Source organism: Rhinoderma darwinii, chromosome 2 (genome assembly GCF_050947455.1).
Source record: "Rhinoderma darwinii isolate aRhiDar2 chromosome 2, aRhiDar2.hap1, whole genome shotgun sequence".
Lineage (NCBI taxonomy): Eukaryota > Metazoa > Chordata > Amphibia > Anura > Rhinodermatidae > Rhinoderma > Rhinoderma darwinii.
In genome coordinates, this window is record NC_134688.1 from 27,429,650 (window position 1) to 27,454,689 (window position 25,040).

At 42.4% G+C, this 25,040-nt stretch overlaps 1 protein-coding gene across 4 annotated transcripts in view; it reads right to left on the bottom strand.

Annotated features, from left to right (window-relative positions):
• The window catches only part of SESN3 (sestrin 3), an 88,389-nt gene that overhangs the window by 56,544 nt on the left and 6,805 nt on the right, over positions 1–25,040 (bottom strand). Inside the window, exon 2 of one of the 4 annotated variants that reach the window (XM_075851497.1) lies at positions 16,726–16,804. The exons of the other annotated variants lie outside the window; for them this stretch is intronic. Within the exon in view, the coding sequence (XP_075707612.1) occupies positions 16,726–16,734 (9 nt within the window). The 5' untranslated portion in view covers positions 16,735–16,804. The remainder of the gene's footprint in view (positions 1–16,725; positions 16,805–25,040) is intronic. 4 annotated transcript variants of the gene reach the window in all.

Consider the following 25,040-nt stretch of genomic DNA (forward strand, 5'->3'; position numbering starts at 1 on the left):
TGGTCTAAAGTAAAAACACGCCCACTTGGGCATTAAGAAACTAATTAGCATAAAGCTTCTAATGTGGTAAAAATAGATTGTTTTTCTAAATAAAAAGCACTGCTGTCACCTACATTATAGCGCCCATCTCCTTATGTAGGAGATAGGGCACTTATAATGTGGTGACAGAGCCTCTTTAACTATCTACGACATTGCTGATAATGGAATAGTGGGTTACTAAAAAAAAATTAACCTGAAGCTCAAAATATAATAACAGTATTTCACTTGCATCATTAATTTCTCGTAAAAGCTTCACTGGCATCTTGACAGATTAAAATAGTCAGCTTTAGAATGAGTACCATCCATCTTTTAATCTACACAGTATCTCATATGGTTATTCAGCAACTATAAAAGAGTTACAAAGACGAAATATCAGATGCATAGGGCAATAATAATAATGACCACATAAAATATGAGACATTCACCTAATCTTTCTGCTATTCACCATCTACATAGGTGGCCTCCAACTTGTTAAGGCTCATTGCCTTCATCCCTTCTATTAGACCGTGCTATTCTGGCCTGATGGAACGGACCCTTAACACCAGTGTAAACAGTCTTTTACCGGTTGGAATTGTAATAAGAATTAAAGGGGTACTCCGACCATTGCCATTACTGGCGTATTTTTAGGAAATGTTATAAATGCCTGAAAAATTACTGTGCGTTTAACTTTTTACCAACTGGGCGTTGTGAAGAGAAGTGTATGACGCTGACCAATCAGTGACCAAATCAGCGTCATACACTTCTCATTGTTCCAGCCCAGCTTTTTTTCACGGCACATGTCAATTACTCCCACATTAACATTACCGAAGTGTCTTGAGAGCGAATAGACATTGCCTCCAGCCAGGATGCGATGTCTATTCACACTCTGACATTTCAGTAAAGTTTCTGTGGGACTTACTCACACAGCACAGGGTGATCTCGATGTGCAGTGAAAGTAGCTGGGCTGGAATAATGAGAAGTGTATGATGCTGATTGGTCACTGTTTGGTCAGCGTCATACACTTCTCTTCACAACGCCCAGTTGGTAAAAAGTTAAAAAACACCCAGTTGTCTATTAAGAAACTCATTAGCATAAATCTAAAATTGTTCATAACTTGCTCAAAATTGATAGTTTTTCAAAATAAAAACCAGTTATCTACATTACAGCGCCGATCACATTATGAAGGAGATTGTCACTAGATTATAAATGCCCTGAGCTCCTTTAAGGTAATATTACACGGCCAGACGTGGGCCGTGTATACACACGCCGATCAACGAGACAGCTCGTTGATCGACGCTCATTTGCCCCTTTCTCAAGGAACTATGTATGGGAACGAGCGCTCGTTACTCTGATTGCTTGTCCCCATACATTTCTATCATATCAGAAGCAGGTCTCCCTGTTCAAACAGGGAGATGTGCTACCGACAACGATAATATTTTTGGCATTAAAATGATGCAATCAGCAGATGAACGAGCGTTTGCTCGTTCATTGGTTGATCATTGCCCTGTTTACACAGAACGCTCATTTGCCCAATAATTGGCCAGTGTAAAAGGGCCTCTACTGTGCTGGTCCAAGACCATAAACTTCACCAACGTGATCTTATCACATTTATCCATGACATATGAGTACACCAGACATTTAGGTCTTCATATACTGGATCCTATTTTGTTGTTATCTTCCTTGAAGTCCAACTTTTTGCAAATGGCAAAAAAAAAGAAGCAAAAGTCTACTGTGTTCTGGAGAGTAAAAACAAAAGTAAATCTAAACAAGAAATATGGTATTACTTTTGCGTTTAAAACTGGAAAAATACGGGAATTTCCACTTAACCGGCCAATGCTGAGAAATACATAGGTAAAAAAATAACACAGGAAGTTATTTGATTAATATATCTTCTATCTTTTGAAGCACAATCCTGATTTTAAATTTTTATAACCAGTATACAATCATTAAAATGAACGAAGTGGTGTAATCTGGCAAGTCCAAGCACCATTAGTACAATGCTTGTGCTAAGCATGGAGATGTCAGTGTATCCCCCTTGCGCTGTTCTACTGTTTATGGTGGGCCATTCCCTTGGAAGCTTAAAAAAAAAAAAAAAAGTTTAGTAATATTATATGATAGTTACTGCACTTATCCTAATGGGGCATGTTTGCACATACATTTACATGAATCTCCCCATAAGAGAGAACGCACAGATGCTGTACATGTCTCATCACACACATTCAGACAGTCCACAGATTAACACATATTAAGAACCTTTTATTGTGCTTTTATGGCTTGGTAAAAACCATTTATCACTGGTTTAGACATGTTTGTTATTGGTCATGCAGTAAAACTTTCTGTACTTTGTAGACAGTTTAGTATGGGACGCGCATTGTGATCAAACACAATATAAAAATTTTATAGAAAATAAACAATGCTAGGACCTGTGCGAAAATTAAAACATTTACAGGGTTTTCCAGCACGTTATTTACATGATACCTAGGACATAAATAACATCGCCAGAAGTCCAGTAACTGTGACAGCTACTGATGTCCTGAATAAAGTGGTCCCGCAATGGGTACAACACCAGACCCCTTTGCTTGGGATCAGTCTCGTGCAGGGTTTTAGAATAATAAATTAATTATTCAACATCAAAAAAGTTACAGCTCTGTACAATAATAGGGTGAAATTTAACTAAAATCTATTACGGAGACTTCGTGTGGCTGTTATTTCTTGCAGTCAGTAGTACAAGGTCAAAGCTGTAGTTAATCCCAGGTGACATGGCACTACACGTCAATATACACACTATTCTGCCACACAGTCTCCATGCCCAAAGGAAACAACTTAGAATTTCTCCTCTTTTTCTTGGTAGCATCAGTAAGAAATCAATGTATTCCTACATTGAGGCACAGGAATTTCAAGTTTTGTGTTATACTAAGTAACCTTTTTTTTTTTCACATATTGCCAATTATTATCTTGGATTGTTTTTGTACGGTTTTAACATTTTTTTTAACAAGGGGTTGTTCACGTTTTACAATCCCTTTTTAAGGATCCCCAGATGAAAAGCTGATCACAGGGTGTCCTGCTGCATGGATCTACAGCAATCAGCTGTAACCTATGGGTAGACCCAGCAGTGCCAACACCACAGGGGAAATGAGAATTACATAATGCCTATTGAAATCAATGGGATGTTCGTGTAATGTGCGGACGTGCTGGATCCTCCAGAAAGAGGGAGGCAATCCCATTTCAGTAATTTTCTGCTCTAGCTTATTTGTTGAGGTCTCTAACAAAGTACTCCCCTCTATTAATTCAAGGTGACTAAATGGGTTTTCAAAAGAAAGCTCTTTAAGTACATAGTTTGACTCCTCACAACGCAGGTTATCCAGATCACAGTAATTTGGTGCATTTTAATATTAAGCTGCTCCTCCTTGCAAATTATGTATTTATTATTATTAATAATTAAAATAGAAAAAAACAAAACGATGTCAACACATTATAGATCAAAATAATAAGCCGTTTTACAATTGCCCATTTTACAAAGGGGGAGTTGCTGCTATGGGCACTAGACAAACCCTGTAGGGATCCCTTTCGCAGAATTCTACAGGGAAGAAGAGAACAATTTATTAATAAGCCTACAGGGGTGCGAAAACATTAGAGTTGCTTCTGTTAAGATTCCAACAACACTATATTTGGAAAAGGTTCATAATGCAATTCCCTAAAATAAAATAAAAAATGGCTTCCAAATTAGAGTTTCACCTTGGCGACTAGGCCAGTAAAAATAAGTGGTTAATTATAAATTATGTGTTGCTAGAAATGTTTAATTTTTTTCAGTTAAACAATTAGTATTTACACATTACACATGGTTTTAATTTTTTCACCAGTCAGGAAATATTATAAAATTTCCATGTGCTGGCCACTAGAGGGAGCAGTTCCCAAAATTGCAGCATGATCACTGTGGTAAAGCAACCTCATTGATGTATGCTGCAAATTTGGGGTGGACACACTCTCCTATAGTGTCCTCACACAATCCCCCCTCCCTTCTTCTGGCTAGTGCCAGGAGAAGGAAGGGTTTCAATGTCTACAAACCTCCTACACTGTGTGCCGCCATTTTATGAGCGACTGCACAGTGCTAGGAGGATTAGATACAGGGCTCAGCAGACAGTATCACACGAACATAATACACACATCATACACGAACATAATACACACATCATACACGAACATAAATTACCTGCTCCTGCCACGCCTCCACTGGTCTACGCTCCTCTTCCTTGCGCCTTCGCTTCGTTGAACATATGGCCGGAAGCCGCGGCTGGAAGTAGTCATCTTACTGGCCGGCAGCGGCTTCCGGTCCACATGAAAATTGCGCCGGATTTCGCTTTACGAACGAGCTTAGTTTTGGTCTGTGTGGGAGCGGCGCAAGCTCCCACACGGCGCACGCAACGGAGAATGAAATGGCTCCCGTTTGCATTCTCTATGGGGATTATCTGCCGTATAGTATCTCTGTATGTGTCGTTAGTCGACACATACAGAGATGGAAAAAAAAATGGCAGCCCCCATAGAGAAGTAAAAGTCAGAATAAATTAAAAAGTAAAACATGAGAACACCATTCAATACAATTTTTGAAAATATAATATTAAAAGCAATATGATAAAAAAAAAAATTTAAAAAAAATCATGACACCTTCCATTTAAGAGACACAAGAATTAGGGTTCGGTGACAAAAACTGCAGTAAAATGTCTCCAGTTTTTCTCAAATCCACTGACTCTACAGCCCTATATAACCTGGTGATATTTCCTTATCTCGTAAACACGGATTGCGGAAAAGATTACAATCTCCCAGGCAGGAATTCAATTTGCAGTGTAAAGTCTGCTGTGAATTGCCAAATAAATACAAAGCACGGGAATTGTCACAAGTGCTAGATCAGATTTGTCTAAGTTTCCCCTCTACAAAAGGACTTGAGTATTTCTTAATGTCGTCTGCAAAGACATTTTATGGGCTATTGCCAAGAGAACGCAAACAATCAATCTGCAAGGATCTAGTGATAGCTGGGGTAGCAAGAAGTCCCAGCTGCAATGTAAAAGTATATATTGAAGGCTGCAAAACTCTCAAGAACCACGTAAGGGCCTGTTCACACCTCATTCGCAAATTTGAATGTAGTATAAATTTGGAGGATTCCTCGACCTCCAATGTATGCCAATATGGATGGCATACATCACCCATAGGCTCGCAGTCTCTTAAAAAAAAAAGCTTATACCACACAATATACGTTTATTTTCGGGGTACCGCTGTATAAATGAGTGAGTCGACTACACTATTCTAAACAGTTTAAAAATGTATATTGAGGTATACCCTCCTAATAGATGACAAAAGGCAATCTTTTGGCATCCATAGGGTGATTGGGATCCTATAGAAGCGATTAGTTTATACGCTGGGAGATTTCCAGGCAGAGACGCCAAAAGTACAATGTGAATAGACCATAACTCATAACTAAAAGATGACTGCTAGGAACCGTTTTCTACATATTTAGGGCCAGCCGAGGGCCCAATCACCACTCCATTGGGTGAGGAGCTTCGACTATAGAAGCTCACAGCACTAGACAACTGAATCTTCTCCTATTGAGCAGTTTTCCTTCCTTCAGACCATTTTTAGAGATAAGAAAAGAGCGGTCTATTGTAACCTAAAGTAAACAGAAGGGTGGTCCTCTTGTAATCGTTCTTCGGACGCGGCTCCTGGAGTGAGGGCGCGAATTGGAAGCAGCCATAAATGTGAATTGTATATACAATGAGGATATCATTAAATACAGGCTGCCTTTTTTATACAAATTGCAGATCTACTAAAGCTACAGTCACACAAAATGGGTGGGAGTCTGTACTCTGCTGACTGGCAGGACGTGAAAGCCTTAAGGTATTTGGATTTCCTCCCAGATCTATATGAAACTAATGTAATAGAAACATAATAAAGGAAAACCTAGACATTTCTAGATCCCTCCAAGTTTGGTGGAGCTGGTCAAGAATCGAACTACTCAAAACCTAAAAATGTATGAGTGACTATAGTGAAACCCATCCCACAAATAAAAAGATGAAAGCAGCACCAGTTGTCTCCGATATAGGCAAGGATGTAGAATGCATTAGACCGCCCCAGGGGAATAGTCCAGATCCACTATCACAGAGTCCAAGAAAGCAAAAGATGGCGTCAGTATATCATTTATTTTATATCCTTTATTGTAGATGCCCCATACAATACCAAAGTTTCGACTTCTAGAAAAGCCTTTCTTTGGAAACCAGTCCACGGCTTCTCTCCTACACTCTGATGTGCTTACAGCCTCCCACACGGCCGTTGCTCTCATCCTGGCCCTGTGTGTGCGCCGAACTTTGTAATGCGTGCCGACCCTTCTTAAAAGGGCCATTGTGCGCCAAATTCCACCCAGCTTTCCTGGGTACGAAAGGGTACCACCCATACTCTAGCTTGCTAGTGGTATCACCTTGGAGACTTGTATTTAGATTTTCTATTACCGACCCTGCCTGAACTTCTATAGACACAGAGAAAAACGACGGATTAAAAAAAAAAATCCACACAATAAAATGTAACTTTTACTTCATATTGATAAAAAAGGAGGTTGTCCTTTTAAAAAAAAGCAAAAAAGCAAAAAAAAAAAGCGGGTGGGTCAAAAAATGCTATAGGCAAAATAAATGGACGCTGTTAAACCCTACGGGGTCACCCTGCCTAATAAGGGCAACGCCTCTATTCACGGGATGGCCCTCAACCCCCAACCCTTTACCCTGATTTAATAGTCTAGACTCTAGAGCAATGATCCCCAACCACAGGACCGATACCGGGCCGTGGATCATTTGGGATCAGGCTGCGGTATCTGCCCCGATGGACACAGGGAATTCTGGGTGACAAACCGAACAAAATTGTGGTGCTTAACATTCAGCCGGCCAGTTGGCAGGCCAGCCTCCTGGGATGACATGAAGCATCATCCCAGGATGGCCAGCAGGACGGCCAGCCTGGAGGAAGAAACAAACTTCTGAGTAAGTAAAAGATTATATTGTTTTCCGAGTTGCGTTTTTTGCGGCTGAATCGCTGTGATTCCGCCGGAATAAACGCAACTGCTATTTGTTGTGGATTTTACTTCCCCATTGAATTCAATGGGGAAAACCCGCAACAAATAAGCAGAGTTTCCGCAAACACAATTGACATGCTGCGGAATAAAACTCTGCACCGCTCGTCAATTTGAGCGTTTTTTTCTGCTCATCATTTCCGCAGCGTGCGGATGAGATTTGTTCTCTCTCACTCACTTTGATGCTACTGTATTAGGCTGCGGATTTTTTTTATTACCGATAAGCAATGAAGGCGTTAACTTGCATGTTGAATCACAACACCTTAAATTGCTAAGCATCTAAGTAACATTACATTTGCTACATGTTTACAGAAAGGTATCAAATACTCGTATTTGGTCTTCCAATTATGTAAATGTAATATTAGACTAGCATGTTGTGTTCAATATCATAAACGATAGCGTATTAACCTGTTTCTATGATGACCCTTTCTGTGAATCTTGGCTGGCACACGTAGAATTAATTTCCTGAGAGTGTTCTCACGTGGGGTGGGTTTCCAAGTAGTTTAAATTTTGAACCGGGAGCTTTAGGAAGTCAGCTATGACTAAGAAAATGTTCGGTTCAAAATGCGTAAGCGTCCTTCCTGGGAAAGTTTTTATTCGGTTTTAAAGAGAATCTTTCTCCTCCCCATACATGTGCAGCAAGTAATGGGGAGGGCCGAACAAACCCTGGGGCACTTTACATTTTTTTTCTACCTCCCTCCGTTATTTAGAGATCTGTGCCGTTATATTTGGCGCCCGATATAACCCCCTGAACAGTCAACGGGGCTTGTACTGGCAAGGGGGCGTGATACTATGGCTGTGACACTGTCCAATCAGATATGGACAGTGTTACAGCAAGAGCGAGGAGAGAGAGAGGGGAGAGAGAGAGAGAGAGAGAGAGAGAGAGAGAGAGAGAGAGAGAGAGAGAGAGAGAGAGAGAGAGAGAGAGAGAGAGAGAGAGAGAGAGAGAGAGAGAGAGAGAGAGAGAGAGAGAGAGAGAGAGAGAGAGAGAGAGAGAGAGAGAGAGAGAGAGAGAGAGAGAGAGAGAGAGAGAGAGAGAGAGAGGAGAGAGAGAGAGGAGAGAGAGAGAGAGGAGAGAGAGAGAGAGGAGAGAGAGAGAGAGAGGAGAGAGAGAGAGAGGAGAGAGAGAGAGAGAGAGAGAGAGAGAGGAGGAGAGAGAGAGAGAGGAGAGAGAGAGGAGAGAGAGAGAGAGGAGAGAGAGAGAGGAGAGAGAGAGAGAGCGCACGCACTCTCAAGATTAGTCTTCTGCCGAACTGGCAAGGGGGCGTGTCTCTGCTACGGACAGTGTAAGCACTCCCCAGCTCTTACACTGTCCGTAGCAGTGACATGCCCCCTTGCTAGTTCGGCAGACAAAGTACAAGACTGGTCTCTCACAAGAGCGGTGAGTGCGCGCGCTCCTCTCCACAGCTCTTACACTGTGCGTAGCAGTGACACGCCCCCTTGCCAGTTCGGGTGAAAAGACTGCAATCGCACACTCTCCTCGCTCTTGCTGTGGCACTGTCCATATCTGATTGGACAGTGTTCACAGCCATAGTAACACACCCCCTTGCCAGTACACGCCCCTTTGACTGTTCAGGGGGTTATTTAAATATCGGGCGCCAAATATAACGGCACCGATAACTAAATAACGGAGGGAGGTAGAAGAAAAATGTAAAGTGCCCTATCGTTTGTGCAGCCCTCCCCATTACATGCTGCACATGTATGGGGAGGTGGAAGGTTCTCTTTAATCATTATGGATTAAGGTTTTCTTTCATTGGATTGAGTGCTGGACTATCTTTCACAGGGTTAGTTTGTTTTCCCTATAGCATTTTTTGACCCACCCTCTTTTTTAAAGGACAACCTCCTTGTTTATCAATATGAAGTAAAAAGTTACGGTACCTTTTATTGTGTCGTTTTTTTTTGATCAGTCGGTCTGTGACTATACGTTTCTCTTATATAACTGCTGGCTATCATCTGGCCTAATTTGTTTAGCTCTGTAAAAAAAACCTGCCTAAACTCGGCCTCATCTGTCTGCTGCCTGTTCTGACCTCTGGCTTTACTAAACCTGAATGAAAATCTGCCGCCTGCTCTGACCTATGCTAGTACTGGACCCTGCATCTTTACTGCTGTTCTTGTACCTCGCCTGCTCACGTTCAAATTTGCCAGCGGAGACTACCCTGGGGGTAGCGACCAGGGGATGCTGGCAGCCAAGTCCACACCTCTGTAAGGAGGTTAAAGGGTGAACACCTAGAAATCCCTTACACTCCACTCCCTAGTTTAGCCCAACACCATCCTCCGTAGGCCTCGTGACAGTTACTAATTCTACAGGCCCCATTACATGATTTCTTCTAGGTATTGAGTAGAGTAAGGGTAGTTTAACACTAAGATTTTTGGTGCGGATTTTGGCGTGGAAACCGCTTTGGAATCAGCACCAAAAAACATAGCCCAAATTGCAAAAAAATATGAAAAAAAAAAAAGTAGTGTCGAAACGGTGGCAATTCAAAATCGGCTTTAAAATTCTGAATTTTAAGGCAGATTTTTCTAATCCGTGAACTAGGGCTATGGCTCTCTCATTTTAGGCATCAGTGCGGGTCCCAGCAGTAAGGCCCCATTCACACGACTGTAAAAATCGCCTGTAATTGCGGACCCATTCACTTCTATTGTCCACGGACACCTTCCCCTTTATTTACAGGAAGGTGTCCGGGCCGTTTTAGTGTACCGCAAAAGATAGGACATATCCTGTATTTTGATTTTTACGGGCCGTGCTCCCATACTTTGCACGGGAGCACAGGCCAGAAATGTGCACGGCTGGCCGCGGCCGTCGCCCGCAATCACGGCCCGTGATTACGGACACGGCCGTGTGCAGGAGGCCTAAGACACTGATGGTTTATCTAATATGGCAGGAACACCCCTTTAAGCAATACCCGAATATATTCTGCATATATGAAAGTTGGGTTCTAGCTTTGTGTACAGAGAAACATCCTTCCTAAGTGTCCACGTGACTTGATGAACACAAATAAAATAAGGCGGCATGCAATGCCTGGAAGATTGATTGGCTTTCGGATTGCGTTACTAGTTATTAACATTTTAGTGTCTGTTGCCACTCGCAGAGTCTTGATGTTGTTCTCTCCCTCTGCATACATTAAAGTGTTTTCACAGAACTGCCTTATCACCTAAGTTGTGGTTAACGCAAACTCACTATGAATTGTTATGCAGCCACCTGTACTCCACGAGGCCTCAAGGGGCGCAACCGGTCATTTCCTTCTCTTCCAGCTACTGACTACACTTGTTCTTTCTTTTACTCTCTCAAGTTATTGACCACAATTTACAAATCTTGAAACCCACCCCCAGTGCTCTTCTTCGGTGGGGGACATAAAGACCATTGAGCGAGAACATACCTTATGCCATGCAGTTCAGAAAATTGCAGTCAAACAGATCAATTCTGTGAAGCAGGGGCAATCTCAGTCTTTTAAAGGGGTCCTATAACATGAATGCTTCCAGATACAGCGCCACTGTGTCTGTAGGCTGTGTCTGGTATTGCAGCTCAGCCTCATGCACTGGTAGCCCTACTGCAACTGCCAGTATTAGAGATTCTGGTAGCTAAATGGATTGTCTCATCACAGAAATCGAGCCCTGGCCAGCCAGACATATCAGATGAATGGCTGTCCATGTAAAAAAAAACAAAAAACATGGAGGGCTGAAGGGTGTCCCATGTGGTGGGGACTGGCATCACTGTAGAGTCAGGGCTATCTCGGGTAAAATGCGTGTTAGAGAATAGGAGTGGTATGCCCTTAAAAGGTGCCTATACATATTTCTTTGCAGACACAATATAGCGACATGCAAAGGTCCCTTTATATAAGAAAAAAAAAATGGGAAAAATAATTTTGGTAAGTAATTCAGAAATATTAAATGCCAAGTTATAAATCGCTTAAAAAAAAATTGTACACATAGAAAGTACAACTTACCCTGTAGAAACAAAAGAAAAAACAAAAACATTTGCATGGTCCCGAAAACGGTTTGGTCCTATAATGGGTTAATGATAGTTTACCTAACATTTGTATCCTTCAATGTTACCGAACCCGAGCATGAACTTCGCAATGACCGAGCTTTTTAAGGTCAAGTTGGTTGAAAGTCCTGCGCCCCGAGCGAGCAGCAGATGTCGGCAGAAGATTTCTGGCACGTTGTCTGTGTTTGTGTGTTTATGCGCACGTACAGTATCGTGTGTCACTGGGATACGTGCTGCTGTTTTCTCATGTGATGTATGGATCATGGTGTACGAAGCAGATAACAGCTCCTCTCCGCTTTTACAATCTCTTCTAGATGTTTTTGCTGCGCCAGTAATAATTGTAGATAGACACGAGATCATTATATTGTATCGTTATGACACCTTCCAGTTCATTAATCACTTCTGAGAACTTTATGAACTTTTGAATCCGTTTTTTATTTTCCCTTTAGCGCACTACAAACATGTGCATACTGGCCACAACTTTTATAAAATTCCCAGGTATACAATATTACTTCTGTATGGACTGCAGGTAACCCTACTGTAACAACTCATAGTGGACAAAGTATCAGTGTCCCCCACTGCTGGAACCCCTAGTGATCAGCTGTAATCACTGGTGGAAGCTAGTAGCAAGTTTTCATTTTCCCTGCAGCGCCACCACAGGTTGAAATGAAGAATTACACAGTGCCCATTGAAATCAATATGCTGTCCCTGTAATGCATGATGTGCTGGGTCCTCCAGAGTGAAAGCCTATCTTGGTAGCCACTCACTGCTTTAGAGAATAGATGCTGAAATCTAGGTCCCATCCATGGACTACAGACTAAAACTCTTAAGGAAACTGTGGGACCGCTAATTTCTCAGATATAACGGTGGCAGATAACATTTTATTAAGGTTTCTCTCCCTATTACCACAAACTAAGAGAGAGTAAAAAGAAGGCCAATATATTTTAGGGGACATTACGGATCATTACAGATCCAGGTGGTGTAACATTTAGGGATTTCCTCGCTGTCCACCAACTCTTAAAAAAAAAGTTTACTTCATTTGGTGCACATTTTTTGCGGCACAATACAACTTTGATACCAAGTTGCGCCTGACTGCAACTTTTTATTGACATATCACAGGCAAAGTCCTGCGGAAGTGAATGGTAATCAAGACATGTCTCATTACTTTCATTTACTTCTGCAACTTTGCGCAGCTCCCAATCAGGCTGTTAGGGGGAAAAAGTGAAGGGGCCCATGAAATTGACAGGGCACTGGGGCCCTTTACATTCTGTGCATTCAGACCCTAAGAATCAGAAGTAGATTATATATAATCATTATGCCATCAATGCATCATGGTAAAACTCCTTTATGGTGAAAAGTTCCACATAGGAGGAATCACGTGAATGTGCCAACGCGTTTCGCAGACCTCAATTCATTGTCTAGCACCGGCCTAATAAAAGTGCCATTCAGATAGGTCTCTAATCTGGGGCACATAGACCTGTTACCATGTCCTTTCCCTCCCAATAAAGGGGTAATGGCCTTAAGGTAGTATTACACGGGTCGACATCGGCCGTATAAACAAGCGCCGATCAATGAGGTGCGCTCATTTGATCCTTTCACAAGGAGCTAGTATGGGGACAAGCGCTCATTACTCCTATCGCTCGTCCCCATACATTTCTATCATGTCGGCAGCACGTCTTCCTGCTTACATAGAGAGAAGTGCTGCCGACAAAGATAAAAGTTTATGCGTTTAAACTATACAAAATCAGCCGATGAACGAGCGTTTGCTCGTTCATCGGCTGATCGTTGCCGTTTACACAGGGCAATTATCTTATCAGGAACGATCGGTTCACAGAAGGCTCGTTTGCCCGATAATTGGCCAGTGTAAAAGGGCCAGTTTGTTAGCTATGCAAAACAATAAAATCAGATATGGATGAGGGATTTACTGTGCAATAATCGAGGGGGGGGATCTCGTTACCGGTTATTGCAAAGTAGACAAAATCTGACTCCTGTGGCACATAACATCACGTTAAACCCAAAGCGGAGGACTATTCAGTTATAACATTTTTCGAAGGGGCAACCAAAAAAATTAAAAGATGTGGGGGGGGGGGGGGCGACCAAGTGATGACCTATTTGTGAAACTAAAATCTGACTTTTACTAGGTGAAAATAAAGCCAGCTTTGACTTTTTGGAATATATCAACATTTTATAATTTCCAGGGACTCTAAGCTGCTGAGTTGGTGACTCTGGTCACGTCACGAGTACCAATTTCTCTGCCAGCTGTAAAACACTAATACCTCGGTCATGTCAGGCCGAGTAAAAGTCATTATAAAGCTTTATGCCTCCTTTACACAACGCCCTTCCATAAATGCAAAAAAATGTAAAATAAAGTGGTTGTGATTTTATGGGCTATGCTGGAAGGGGTGGAGCTGGGAATAGTAAAACCCTAAAGAATACGTATTATAATTTTGAGGTCCCCGAAACCATTGTCGATTCCCTTCCGACACACAGCAATGCGGAACAAAAACTTGAAGCCCTACTGAAAAGCCGTCTTATTAATGGGCCTAATCCCACGGTCGAAACCTGTGTCTTTCTAGCTGTTGCGGAACCAGAACTCGCAGCATGACCTGACTACAAACAAGTTTGGTTTGTAGTCTGTATCCATGGAGATACAAAGGTCTGCATTGGAGCTGTAGACAAAACCGCAGGACATAATATATTCGGTTACAAAGATAGATATAGCCTTTAAAGCAGCTTTGTCACCAGATTATAAGAGCCCCATCTCCTACATAATCTGATCGGTGCTGTAATGTAAATAACAGTGGTTCTTATTTTGAAAAACGATCAATTTTGAGCAAGTTATGAGCAATTTTAGATTTATGCTAATTAGTTTCTTAATGACCAACTGGGCGTGTTTTTACTTTTTACCAACTGGGCGTTGTACAGAGGAGTGTACGAGGCTGACCAATCAGTGTCATACACTTCTCATTGTTTCAGCCCATTGTTACAGTGTGATTGTGCAGTGAAAGAAGCTGAGCTGGAACAATGAGGAGTGTATAACACTGATTGGTTACGGATTGGTCACTGATTGGTCAGCGTCAGACACTCCTCTGTACGACGCCTAGTTGGTAAAAAGTAAAAACACACCCAGTTGTCTGTTAAGAAACTAATTAGCATAAATCTAAAATTGTTCATAACTTGCTCAAAAATGATAGTTTTTCAAAATAAAAACCACTGCTGTTATCTGCATTGCAGCGCCGATCAGATTATGTAGGAGATAGGGCACTTATAATCTGGTGACAGAGCCTCTTTGAGAGAGACAGGAGTTTGTACAGTTTTGGAAGTACATGAAGTCCCGTGCAGTTTCCAACTGAGTGTTCTGCCGTACGATACTCCGTTGGATGCCATATTTTGGAGATTTTCTACTCTAAAGCAATTTTGAGGAAGAATAGTTCTGTAATATGGCTACTAATAGAGTAGTACAATATGTTTTAATTCCTCATCATTTAGAAAAAAAACAAACAAAAAACTTCCTTGTCAGTGAATGGAAACACGTAGTTACAGCTCAAGAAAAACAAACAGTTGACTAAACCTCTTGAAGTGATCAAGCACAAGGGGTGCAATATAATATGTTAAACTTTATTCGGAGAGGAGTAAGGCGAGCAATTACTTTTAGACTACTGCATTTCCTGATGCCCTGTGTGATGCCAGCGCCTGCAAGACTGCAACAAAGGGAGGGAAGAGCGGCGTTCATTCCCAGTGTCATCACTGGGCGCTTACCTGTTCTTGGAATCAATAATAGTAATTTATTAACTGGCATGCATCACTCCGTACATGTTTCCATCATAATATCAGATGGCAGACAAGTTGGCAGCAGACCAGATCCTAGTATCAGATGATATGTCTTTTTACTGTATTCTCAGCCTTAAAGTGTATGTCCAACAGATTGTTTTAAATCTAAATAGGTCTAAAATGATGTGCTAATTAAATTTTGTATAAATCTTTATAGCGGTCAGTGTTCTGTTTTTCTATTACAGTCCTCAAAATCCCCTGCATAGCCATAAAATAATAAAATTCTAGCTGCCTCCAGCCACCACTAGAGGGAGCCAAGGAGCTTACTGCATATGACATATATTGCACTTAAAAAGGCTCTGTCACCACATTATAAGTGGCCTATAATGTACATGACGTGATCGGCGCTGTAATGTAGATTACAGCAGTGTTTTTTATTTAGAAAAACGACCATTTTTGACGGAGTTATGACCTATATTAGCTTTATGCTAATGAGTTTCTTAATAGACAACTGGGCATGTTTTACTATATGGCCAAGTGGGCGTTGTGGAGAGAAGTGTATGGCGCTGACCAATCAGTGACCAATCAGCGTCACACACTTCTCTCCATTCATTTATACAGCACATAGCAATATAGCTATATCGCTATGTGCAGCCAAATAAACACTATAATGTTACTGAAGTGTCATGACAATGAATATACATTACCTCCAGCCAGGACGTGATGTGTATTCAGAATCCTGACACTTCGCTAATACAATCCCGACACTACAGCACAGGAAGCGTAATCTCGTTTTAAATGACAGTTTACAGCGTAATCTCGCGAGATTACGCTTCCTGTGCTGTAGTGTCGGGATTGTATTAGCGAAGTGTCAGGATTCTGAATACACATCCCGTCCTGGCTGGAGGTAATGTATATTCATTGTCATGACACTGCAGTAACGTTATAGTGTTTATGTGGCTGCACATAGCGATATAGATATATCGCTATCTGCAGTGTAAATGAATGGGGAGAAGTGTGTGACGCTGATTGGTCACTGATTGGTCAGCGCCATACACTTCTCTCCACAACGCCCACTTGGCCATATAGTAAAACACGCCCAGTTGTCTATTGAGAAACTCATTAGCATAAAGCTAATATAGGTCATAACTCCGTCAAAAATTATCGTTTTTCTAAATAAAAAACACTGCTGTAATCTACATTACAGCGCCAATCACGTCATGTACAATATAGGCCACTTATAATGTGGTGACAGAGACTCTTTAATAAAAAAGAAAAAACAGTATGCAGTAAGCTCCCTCTAGTGGCGGCTGGAGACAAACAATTTTTATCATCATGCAACTATGACTGAGGGAAGGGAATTGGAGCTCTGAATCCCCTAAAGATATATTATTAACTGAATCAGCATGGAATGTAGGACCCCGAAAAAATAAGGTGCTAAGGTCAGCATTAAAACTTTAAAGTGGAACTCTGCACTGGACCTAAGGAATTAAAGTAAAGGTGCACGGTCTGCCTTTGGAAAACCATTTTACATATATATGAGTAACTTTTTAAATACATTACATTACTTATTTTGCACCCATTATAGTCCAAAGCTGCATTCACAATTCTGCAGCCTTCAGAGCTGAAATCTGCCTGGCTAATAGAGTGGGACCTGAATGTAATAAAACATATGGTAGTGGATGCACAAAGCAGAAAACCCATATAAATCAACTGCGGTGTATATCTGGAGGGGGCCGACAGGGCAGGTGCTTGCGGTGAGGGGATGAAGAGAAGTCTACAAAATATTTTTGTTGTGGCTTTCACCTTAACAATCAGGTTAGGCAAGTACTTAAGGGGTTATTCCTACCTTAAACATTTATGCCATTTAGTAATTAGGTCGGAGATGCAATACCGGATACAGCCCAAGGACGAGTGTGGCGCCGTTTCTAGAAAAAAAAAAAGCAGAACCTATTTTCTAATCCCGGACTACCCCTTTAACATCAATAATACAGTAAACATGGTGGTAAATTAATCAGAAATCTAATTTCAAGAGAATAGATTAAGCAATACAATTTTTGTATTCCGAAAGTCACCCCCCACGTCTCAGAATGGCGCACAGGGGCTTCATATTTTCTTAAGGAGCTCCCGAACATTGCACATTTGCACATTTCATGTACCAGATTCCTTTAATCCAGCATCCTCGAGACGGAAATTCCAGATTAATAGACATTCAGATACAACAATCATACACACAGATCCATAGGTACATAAATGTATCTATACACATACCGGGGCCTCTACTACTACTATAAGCTTTCCATTGATGCCGGTCTTCTCTGGATTGACGTCACCACCAGCGCAGCAGAGTTTCATGCGTATTTCGGTGCCCGTATTCCACGTCGAAAAGAAGTGCGAAAATCGCTTACAAAAAACGCCCCATCGCTTTTAATAGGAAACTGCCCCGTCGTTAAGAAGTGAGTAGAATTGTCTACATGCGGAATTTTAAACCGCGCCATGGAAAAAAATAAAATAAATTTGTGACATGCCACTTCTTGACATGGTTTCTGCATGAAAAAGGTGCTGGCGGCCGCACGCATATTAGACCAATGTGTGTATCGCGGGTATTTAAAAAACAAAATTACGGTTGAAATCCGAGGGTAAACCGCACCTCAATGTCTGAATACACAGTTCATGGGATTTTAAGGGATATTCTGCAAGGCAATAGGGTCAGAGGTTAGTAAAGTGAACCTCATCTAATAGGAAAATGTTTACAGATAACCGGTCCCCAGTCGCTCGTCAGTCAGCGACATTCTCTGGGACGGACTGGTGAAAACCACCAGTAACTGGGCAGAGAATATTTTTTTTTTCAGTCTATTGTAAGCAGCGCTATCATGTCTGTAAAATCAGCGGTGTCAGCACAATATGACTTCTTGTATTATAAAAACACAGGAGGCTGCAGAGGGAGCGACACAGATACAATAATGATCTGCACTGCACAATGTCTTACGTAAGAGCCCGCTGACGGGCTGGAGGTTTCTGTGACAGAAAGCACTGACCTCAGCGAGATTGTGCGAGGAGATGGAGGGTCAGGCAGGGATACCTCTCCACGTACAGGATCAGATCAGAGTTGTAGTTGCGAAGATACAACTCCCAGCGAGTTGTCGTTTAGCTACAGTTATAGAGCCGAAGAGCAGACCACCGGTTTAGAGATGCTGGACATATTGCTGGAAGATTCCTTAGTATATAGAATTAAACTACATACAATGTTACTTATCTTGTGTGGATCTGGTGTTACATCCCTGTCTTATAGTTCAGTGCTGCATTCACAATTCTGCTGGCTTCAGAGCTGAAATCTCCTAACATTCCTTGCGGGCTAAGTGTCTGCTCTGGTGATTTGCATTCTGGGAAGCGTCATCTTTACACCAGGCATTGGTGTAAATGTACATATATTATATTACTTTTTTTGTACTGATCTGGAGTTACAGCATGTATTATACTCCAGAGCAGCATTCATAATTCTGCAGGCTTAGAGCTGTAATCTCCCAGCATTCCAATATGACACAGAGCTTGCTCTCATGACTTGCAACTAAACTGTTAGGGTATGTGCACACACACTAATTACGTCCGTAATTGACGGACGTATTTCGGCCGCAAGTAGTGGACCGAACTCAGTGCAGGGAGCCGGGCTCCTAGCATCATAGTTATATACGATGCTAGGAGTCCCTGCCTCTCCGTGGAACTACTGTCCCGTACTGAAAACATGATTACAGTACGGGACAGTTGTCCTGCAGCGAGGCAGGGACTCCTAGCATCGTACATAAGTATAATGCTAGGAGCCCGGCTCCCTGCACTGTGTTCGGTCCGGGACTTGCGGCCGAAATACGTCCGTCAATTACGGACGTAATTAGTGTGTGTGCACATACCCTTAGGGTTGCATCCGACAGCAAGCATGTTGACTGTTTCCAATGAATTGTGAATGCAGCTCTAGAGTAAAATACAAGCTGTAACTCGGGATCAGTACAGGATAAGTAATGTAATATATGTACGCCGTGCTCCACCAGCAGAATAGTGAGTGCAGCTCTGGCGTATAATACAGGATGTAACGCAGGATCAGTAAAGCACATTTACTCATCTTTTTATGTTGATTATACAGATCTGGCAGAGGTAAGCCTTATGTCTTGGGCAGCTTGCCCTATAGTTGCACCATATTGGACACAATACTGTGACTTCTGTTGCAAAACTACAATTCCCATCAGTCTCTGGCAGCTTCTGGTTGTCAGGGCATGCTGAGAGTTGTAGTTTATCAGCAGCTCGCGGACCAAAGATTGAGGACCACAACCCTATAGCTACATTGCTGTACTAGGACATAGATACAGTGTTTTTAGCTCTGCAGGTCACATCCACCATGTTGTTTATCTCCTCGTGTCGCCACTGACTTTATCCTATATGTATAACTTGAGACTCGACGTCAACATTGCTTGCCATTGAGCAATAAGCCCCGTGTGAGTCATTTTTATTTTTTTCCTTGACACACTTCAGCAGTGCCAGTCCCTCAAGCCTATTTCAGCAGGAACGCCTCCAGTGGTATGAATAGAAAGAATTCCTGAAGAGAAAAACAAGTCATAAAAATATGCTGCGAGAGGCCGGGGAGACAAGGGTTAAACAAAGACAGTCCACCCCCCTCCCCTCCCCCTGGACTGCTCAGTCCAATATGGGGTCCTTGAAAACATTATATGTAATCTGATCCCAAGAGCCAAGGCGAAGAAACCTCTTCATACACTGGCCTTTCATAGTGTTTCAAAAACATTCTTATTAGGTGTTTGTTTGTTTTTTTGGCCTTGGCGTCCACTCCCGGTTTCAGGGAAAAAAAATTGTAAAAAAAAAAAAAAAAAAAAGAAAAAAAGAACACGAAACCGCCTGCAATTTGCAAAGTCCTTCTATCTGCAACTGTTCACTTCAACAACAAGATCCTTTTACATAGAATCCAGCTGCCAAAGGCAGAGCAAGGCTTGACAAACAACTGCTGCTGGCTCCCGGCCAGGGCTCGACAAGAAAAACATTCCCCCCCCCCCCCAAACTCTTTCACAAAGAACTCAAAATCCAGATAGGGCTAGGAAGCTCGGGCCGTTACATTACTGTCCGGGGCTCCGCATTACTGTCCGGGACGACCAAAAACGCACACTTATATTATACAAAGTAAAGCAAAAATGACCCTTCCATTCTATGGTGCAAAACCGGCCCATGCAAGGGGCCATCTGCTACAATAGTCAACTGTAGGATACGCAAAGAGGCGTAACTTGAAGCTCCAAAATCGGTAACAGGGCCCCCACCGAACATGTGTTATTTACAATACTGAGCCCCTAAGGCCAGGGTGCAACTGCCACCTTTGCACCCCCAAAAGATACACCCCTGCAAACCCCCCCCCCCCCCAAAAAAAATATATCACCGGAAGATGTTAACAGTTGTATTCAGCCATTTCTCAGTTAAATCAGTTCCCTAGAAAGTTGGGTGACAACCGATATGGCCCACATTAGCATTAAACCCACATTAGCTTTCCTCTAACACTGAGGGGCAAATCTAGTCACGTATGATGATGAAACCTTACTCCAGTCGTTTTATTAGTTGTAACCGTTTCTCAGAAAGTAGGGTGATAATCAAAATGGGGTGTAACCTACGTATTCCATAGTGGCAGCCACATCTTTTCTTGACCTACCTAGTTATGCAAAAATGATGGCTTAAAGTCCATTTCGAGCACTATTTTAGTGTTCATATTTAATTATAATGTTTATATATCAAAGTGTATGTAAATACATTTCATGTACTGATCCTTAATTATAGTCTGCATTATGCTCCAGAGCTAAATTTAAAATTCTGCTGGTCTTCATTAGTAACTGACAACAAGCTTGTCGGCAGCCACGCCCCTCCTGAGACAGTTTGTGTTCGATTCATTAAATGACTGTCCAGCGCCTGGTGTAAAGACTACACATCCCAGAATGTAAGACATCAGAGTAAGCTCCATGTGTACAATTAGCCAGCAAAGAATGCTGAGGGATTTCAGCTCTGAAGTCTGCAGAATTATGAATGCAGCTCTGAAGTATATTAAATGCTGTAACTCAGGAACAGTACGAGATAAGTAATGTATTTAGAAAGTGACGTCGCTTTTATGCACAGTAATTCTATAAGTAATCTATAAATTAGTGTTTAAATGTGGGCCTGCCCTTTAAGAAGGAGAGACGGTATTAGTCATATGACGCTACATTAAACAGATTACACAGCTGGCCCTTCAAACACTAAAAGGGGATAATCTTTCTTTTCCAATAAGATTATGAAGGACGCTGGAATGTGGAGACTATGGGTGAATTAACCTTTTAAAGACCTTGGAGGTCACTATTTAAAGTCCTCGTAAGGCTGAACTACATTCTCCTCAGCCCCCACCTGTCACTCGCCCCCATGGAATACCATCTGATCTGGTGTCAGTACGTGACACAGAAACGTCTGTTCCAGCGCACATCCACCTAGTTGCAGTGAACCCGTCACAAGTGGAGGAATTCATTTTGTAATTGGACTAAGGGCAGCTACAGACTGGACTTTGTTTTGATGACCTTGATGGTTGATGGGGCATAAGTCTATCTTCAGACCACCTGTACTACTCTAGCAAAAAAAGGCCACGCCCCTTCTTTTTTATAAGAAGGAAGGATCATGTATATTGGAAAATAAGATTGGGTTGAAAGTATCAGACTGTGCATGGCTACAAAGAAGGCAGCACTATCAGATAGCTAGATACACTGGTTAGCATTGATAAAGACAAGACACTCATCAGAAAGTGGCTTATGCTTTACCTAACTTTTTGTGAAAAACATTTTTCATGTTTTTGGTGGTGTTATAGGTTATTTGGAGTATCCATGTAACACAAAATATTACACTTCTTATACTGACCACTAGATGTCAGTATAACTAGTGCAAAAAGCATCTCATTTTACAGCCTACAGTAAAAATGAATGTAGTCTAGATAAGAGCTTTAATGCTGACAATGGGCATTCGATATGTAAGAAAAGCTGACCAAAAAAAAAAAAAAAAATCACAAATAATTTAGATGACAACCAAGGCTCACATTCTCAGGATACTTAATGTATAGAAATTCCTTAATGCACTTCTACCTCCAGTGCCAAATGAAGGAAGACAATAGAAATTGGCAAAGCAATACCCAAGGCTCTGTTCACACCTACGTTCTTAATTTCCGTTGTTCTGCTCTGTATGCAGACCTCATTGACAGTAACGGAGTTCGTTAGGTTTCCGTCATTCTACATACCGTGCTATTTTGTCTGGTATTTTTACCAGATCGGCGACGGAGGCTCCTAGCATAGACTCCTTACCCGGACCATCTAGGCCACCCCCTACCCACTACAAAAATAGAAACCTGAGTATCTGACAGCCTGATAGGTTGTTGTAAATAGTGGAATTTGCAAGAACACAGTCTAAGGCTTCGTTCACATCTGCGTTGGGGTTCCGTCAGAGCTTTCCGTCCGAACGGGACCCTGAGCATACACAAACTGACACCGACACAGACCAGAGGTTTCCGTTTCCATCACCATTGATTTCAACGGTGACGTATCCGGTGCCCATGTTTCCCGTTTGTGTCTGTTGCGCACCGGACCCGTCGTTTTTCCGGAAGCAATAGCATAGTTGACTACGCTATTGCTTCCGGCAAAACAAAGAGTCCGATGCACAACAGACACACGGAAACCGCAGGCACCGGCTCGGTCACCATTGAAATCAATGGTGATGGAAACGGAAACCTCTGGTCTGCGTCGGTGTCAGTTTGTCTGCGCTCAGGGTCCCGTTCTGACGGAAACCTCAGACGGAACGTCAGAACGGGACTCCAACGCAGATGTGAACGAAGCCTAATACCTATGGGCAGCGAAAAGTAGACACTTTGGGTAAAGCAAAAAACTCACAGGATAAGCAGCAGCCATATACTATGGTGCTGCTTATCTCCCTATTTTCCCATTGAATAGGACTAAAGACCTGGGCATATGACAGTCTATATATGAATTTCCCAGTAGAGACAGGCGACTCTTCCCTTTCCATGTATTCAAAGAAGGTACCTAGAACCAAGAGAGCAAAAAACTCTCCGAACTGACCCAGTACATCTATAAAGTATCATCTTCTGTATACAAAACAATGTACAATGCTCCCGATACCATGTAATGTCTTGTTAGGTGCGGAAAGAAAAAAGAACGATAGAGTAACTTATATTTCATAAACAGCAGCGCGGAGCAGACATTTCAGTCTACAAGATTCAGCAGGACTCGCTGTATAACGACGTGCCGGTGGACGACCACAAACATCTCCACCACAGAAGCCACGAACCACAATGAGCGTTGCCATACAAAACCTGCGTCCAACATTCTAGTCGTGGGGCTCGGCCTCCCAGCGACATTCACTGGTCTGGACTTTGAGATACTAATCACAATGCAGTAAATATTTCTGCACAGCTGCCCTAGAAAGAGCAAATGGAAAAACCCTGCATGTTCGAAGAATATACCTCTACCCAGACCGAGCGATGCCACCCAAAAAATTCAAAACCCGGCATCAACTAGAAGTCCTTGCATTTCCCTCCTCTGTCAAGTTGTTACAGGGGAAATTACAGTGTCCATTGTAATAATCCTTTAGGGTAATCCCACTTTTTTTTTGGTGCGGCCTGCTATGCAGTGACCCAAATGGGCCATGGGGATGGGACAGTGGCAGTCACTATGATGGTCGCCAGCTTACCCACAGATCTAAATCGCGAATCAGCCTAGATAAGGCTTTGTTCACAACCGCGCCAGGGCTCCGTTCAGGCGTTCCATCTGAGCTTTCCGGCAGAACGAAATCCTGACTGAAACACGTGGAAACAATAGGTTTTCGGTTGCATCACCATTGATTTCAATGGTGACGGATCCGGTATAAACGGTTTCCGTTTGTCTCCGTTGTGCAAGGGTTCCGTCGTTTTGGAATCAAAACCGTAGTCGACTGCGCTATTCATTCAGTCAAAACGTCAGAAACCTTACACAATGGAGACAAAGGGAAACCATTTGCACCGGATCCGTCACCATTGAAATCAATGGTGATGCAACCGGAAACCTATGGTTTCCACTTGCTTCAGTCAGGATTCCGTTCTGACGGAAAGCTCAGACGGAATGCCTGAACGGAGCCCTGATGCAGATGTGAACGAAGCCTAAAAAGTAATACATTGCCTACCAGCACCCTGCTACATAACTAGCCAAACTTGCTCTACAAGAGCCTGGGAAGGCTTGGTGGTAACCTCAATAGAAGGTGTACAAGTAATAACCATCTTCCAAAAACAGCTAAAAAAAACCTTTGTAAAATGACTGGAGGACAACGCAAGGACTTTTATGAGGCCATGATCACGAGGACAGTTTTAGCGCGTTTTTTTTTTTAGCTACACACAGGAGTGTACACAAAAGTAAGGAGATGCGTCTTTCCTTTATACCTGTCCTTCCTTCAGGATCCACTTCTGGCTTTGGCTAAAAATACCGCACCAAAAACTGCATCAAATCTGTGTGTGTGATCCTGGCACAAATGGGCAAATTCTGAACTTTTAGGCTATGTTCACACGGGGTATTTTGCAGAGTTTTTTGACGCGGAAACCGCGTCGCAAAACTCGGCAAAAACGGCCCGAGAACGCCTCCCATTGATTTCAATGGGAGGCGTCGGCGTCTTTTTCCCGCGAGCAGTAAAACTGCCTCGCGGGAAAAAGAAGCGACATGCCCTATCTTCGGGCGCTTCCGCCTCTGACCTCCCATTGACTTCAATGGGAGGCAGGAGAAAGCGTATTTCTCGCTGTTTTATGCCCGCGGCGTTCAATGGCCGCGGGCGAAAAACGGCGCGATAATCGCCGCGAAAATCGGCGTGCAGGGAGAGGAATATCTGCCTCAAAGTTCCAAACGGAATTTTGAGGCAGATATTCCTCCCCCAAAATACTCTGTGTGAACATAGCCTTAGGTGGAATTGATCCTTAATCTGTAGTAGGCGCCTGGATTGGAGTTGTCCTCAGTAGTAACCCCCATCATGTATGATCCTGCAACTCGTTCAGATCCATAATCCAGTCTATAGTAGAAGTAAAAATTCACTGTAGTTTCGATATATGATGTCGTTCATAAACATTAATTAGTAGATTCA